This window comes from Entamoeba nuttalli (assembly GCF_000257125.1).
Source record: "Entamoeba nuttalli P19 unplaced genomic scaffold asmbl_4075, whole genome shotgun sequence".
In the NCBI taxonomy this organism is placed as follows: domain Eukaryota; phylum Evosea; order Mastigamoebida; family Endamoebidae; genus Entamoeba; species Entamoeba nuttalli.
The window spans coordinates 1-4,121 of NW_008576538.1; the positions used below are offsets into that span (position 1 = coordinate 1).

The following is a 4,121-nucleotide window of genomic DNA, read 5'->3' on the forward strand; positions in this document are numbered from 1 at the left end:
ATGAAAATAAGTAACTGGAAATATTCAATGGCACAATAGAAAAGTAACACAAGAAAAGATAAAATATAATTAATAAATAAAAGAATAAAATGAGTCTAATAAATGATATGAATAATGATTTATATCACAACAAGAATGGAGATAAATAAAGAAAAGAAATGGTTTTAAAGAAATAAAGAATAATAAAAATAGAAAATTAATACCAGTAGTAATTTGAAACAATTGAATACAAATTTGAAATAGATAATATTAAAGAAGTTAAAAAACAATATCGTTAGAAGTATAAAAGATGTAATTGTGTATAAACTTTATCATATATAAACATGTACAGTAAAGATGCTAGAAGAGGGACCATAGATGGGATTGGTCTCAGTTGATCCAGTAACAATCAAACCCAATTCTATTAATACGTAATTATTTGTTTTATTACAACATCTTTTATTTTTTGATGTATTTAAAACAAGAATATAGATTCAATTTTTTGAATTTTCTTATATATAAAAAAAATATTAAAAATGCAGAAAACGAATATTTGAAAAGTTAAGTTTTTTGTAATATTAATGCAGTTATTTGGCTTTATTTAGAAGAAAGTTCAAAAAACTTGATATGTGAAGTTATTTGAATATATTTATTGGAACTATTTCAAAAAACTCTTCATTCATTAAAAAAATGGCTTCTCAATTTACAATAGAAACAAACAAAAAGTTTCTTCAAGAATATGACATTTCTAAAGAGGATGAGTATTTGGATGCATTTAGAGGGTATTTTGCAAATTTAAATGGTGTTAAAAACCAAATGAAATTTGAAGATATTATTAAGTCAAGGAAAAGCATTGCTGAGATTAATAGAGAATGTCCAGACACAGTTAATCCTTCATTCTGGAAGAAGTCATTTATAGACAAACTAGAGGGTGTTTATGAAGTCATTCCAAACAAATTATACCAAGTACGTGCAGAATCTCTTGATATTGCAAATTTAACTGCTTTAAAAGGACAAACTGGATGGATTATCATAGACTGTATGTCAACTGTAGATTCCTCAAATAAAGCATTTAAATTAATAAAATCTACTGTAGAAGACCTTCCTGTATCTGCTGTTGTTATAACCCATTCACACTTTGACCACTTTGGAGGATATGATGCAGTAGCAACACATGACACTCCTTTGTATATTCCAGAAACTTTTTATGAATCATTATTTGATGAAAGTATATTTGCTGGAAGTGCTATGTCAAGAAGAGCAGAATATATGTATGGAACACGCCTTAATGAATCAAAGACAAAGTCAAGTGGAAATGGATTAAATCCAAATCAAAAGAAGAGTGTTTCAATACCACATTCATCTCATACTATAATTATCAAAAAGGATAGTACTTATATAATTGATGGAATTACTTTTGACTTTATTCCTACTCCTAACACAGAAGCACCTGCAAATATGATGTTCTACTTACCTGAATTTCATGCACTTTGTTGTGCCGATAATATGCCACAAACTATGCACAATTTATTAACTCCAAGAGGAGCTAAAGTTAGAAGTGGAAAAGTTTGGAGTCAATACATAGATAATACCATTGTAAAGTATGGCAAAGATGTTCAAATTCATTTTGCTTGTCATAACTGGCCTTTATATGGAAATGAAAAAATTGTTAAATATTGGAAAACAAACAGAGATTTGTATAAGTACATTCATGATCAAACCCTTCGTTATGCTAATCTTGGATATTCACCAAATGAAATAGCTCAATTAGTCAAATTACCACCATCCTTAGCAAACAAGTTTTGTTGCAGAGAATTTTATGGTGTTTTATCATTTAATATTAAATCCCAATACCAATTATATCTTGGATGGTATGATGGTAATCCTGCTCATTTAAATGAACTTCCTCCAAAAGAACAAGCAATAAAATATGTCCAATGCTTTGGAGGAGAAGAAAAGGCTTTCCTGATTGGTAAAGAGGCATTTGATAATGGAGACTATAACTGGGCTGTAACTGTGTTAAATCATTTAGTGTTCTGTAACCCCAAAAACCTTCGTGCTAGAAATTTACTTGCTCAAACATATGACCAATTAAGTTATGTTCAAGAATCATTAGCATTTAAATATAGTTATTCCACTGGTGCAATGGAACTAAGAGAAAGTGCTTATCAAAAGCCATTAAATCCTGCAGTTGATATTGACTCATTACCACTTTATTCTTTTGGTAATCTTCTTTCTGTATCAATAAATTCAGAATTACTTGAAGGTATTGAAGGAGAGATTAAACTGATCACAACTCATCCAGAAGAGTGTATTACATTAATTATAAGTAATTGTGTTTTACATTCTAGAACAATACCTTCAGAGTCTAAGTTTTTTATAAAGATAGAAAGAGTATTGTTAGTAAAGTTATTTACTAAAGAAATTAAATTGAATAAATTAATAGAAGGCAAAAATATTGAAACTAATTGTGCTGAATTGATAATGCAGATAATTGATGCTGTAGATCTTTCAAGGACTCGTTATTCTATTATTGAACCAAAATACTAATTCAATATTTTGTTTCAATTATTTTAATAATTATTGCAACAGATTGTAAAGCATTTGAAATTCAATAGAATATCTTTCAGATTTTTGGTTATTTTCGAAGTGCCGAAATTCTATTCGTTAGACACATTCCTATAGAAACCCTATTATTCTAAATTCTATTTCAGTAAAATCCATATACTTCTTTCATTTAGATTTGGTATAGCTTATTCTTAATGCCACGAGAAAAACCAAGAGCAGATGAAATAGCTATTGAAATGATGTCAGTTTGTGAAGATGAAACAGAGGTTGAACAAGATCCAAGAGAATTATATGAAGAAGAAATGAAAGAACAGCAGCAGATAGATTGTAGTAAACAACAAAAAGAAGTTGTTGCTATAGAAGAGTCAGAGAAGAGAAATATTAATAAACATTTTTTCTCAATTCAACCAAACACTCAAATTCCAGTTATATCTTCAAATTATATAGCCCCTGTAGATACTTCAAGATTACTTGTGTTGATTGGAAAAACTAAAGCAACATATCCAATAATGAAAATGTTTTCTTTATCAGTGCTTGCAGGTATGCTTCTTTCTGTTGGAGGATTACTTTCTATTACAATAGGAAAAGGAATTCCATCATCTGACATTGGTATTCAAAAAATAGTTTTTGGATTTTTTAATAGTGTTGGTCTTAATCTTGTTGTACTTTGTGGTGGAGAGCTTTTCACTTCTAATTGTGCATTTCTTGTTCCTGGATTTATGGAAGGGTCATATTCTAGATGGTTATTTTTCAAGACTCATTTTGTTGTCTATTTTGGCAATCTAGTTGGTTCTATCTTTGTTTCTACTTATTTTGGAAAGCTTCTTGGATCATTTGAATCTCCAATGTATCTTAGTGCAGTAAAACAGATTGGAGAAGCTAAGGTAGCAATGAATTGGGGAAGAGCATTATTAAGTGGTATAGGTTGTAATTGGCTTGTATGTTGTGCAGTTTATTTCTCTGCAAGTGCAAAAGATCTTTTATCAAAGTTGGTTGTGATTTCATTCTTAGTGTTAACATTTGCAAGTCTTGAATTTGAGAACTGTGTTGGAAACATGTTTTTATTATCGCTCAGCCATATGTATGGTGGTAATTTTACCCTAGGTCAATGGATAGTAAATAATCTTATTCCAGTTTCAATAGGAAACTTTATAGGTGGTACTTTCCTGCTAGGAATACCTTTATGGTATGTTCATGTATCAAATGTTTATAATATTCCATTTCTTGATCCACTTTATCAACAACCACTGGCTAAAACACAATAATTCCATTGTTTCTTCTCTTTCATTCCAATATTTTGATATATATAACACAAATTGTTTATTTAGAGTAATAATTTAAAAGAATTTCATAAAAACAAGATTTGCTCTATTTTTATAATTCATTGAAATGACACGTGTCGATTCATATCTTCTGAAATTCATCATTATCAATAATAAACCAAATTGATAATAATTTAAAATAAAATTGTTGATGTGGAAACAAAACAGAAAAAAAAATCTATCAAACAAAGAGAAAAAAAGAGGCGAAAAAGAATCTTCTTAAGAATAATGAGATTAGAGTTTTGCGTAGTG

The 4,121-nt window shown here is 28.9% G+C and overlaps 2 protein-coding genes across 2 annotated transcripts; both read left to right on the plus strand.

The window, feature by feature from the left end:
* Positions 1 to 669: 669 nt before the first annotated feature.
* On the plus strand, positions 670 to 2,529 carry ENU1_092450 (alkyl sulfatase, putative; the record flags this gene model as incomplete). Its single annotated transcript, XM_008859079.1, has 1 exon — positions 670 to 2,529. One exon carries the CDS (start codon positions 670 to 672, stop codon positions 2,527 to 2,529), a length of 1,860 nt encoding a protein of 619 aa, XP_008857301.1.
* Positions 2,530 to 2,741: 212 nt separating this feature from the next.
* On the plus strand, positions 2,742 to 3,812 carry ENU1_092460 (formate/nitrite transporter family protein, putative; the record flags this gene model as incomplete). Its single annotated transcript, XM_008859080.1, has 1 exon — positions 2,742 to 3,812. The coding sequence occupies one exon, from the start codon at positions 2,742 to 2,744 to the stop codon at positions 3,810 to 3,812; it is 1,071 nt and encodes a 356-aa protein (XP_008857302.1).
* Positions 3,813 to 4,121: the final 309 nt, after the last annotated feature.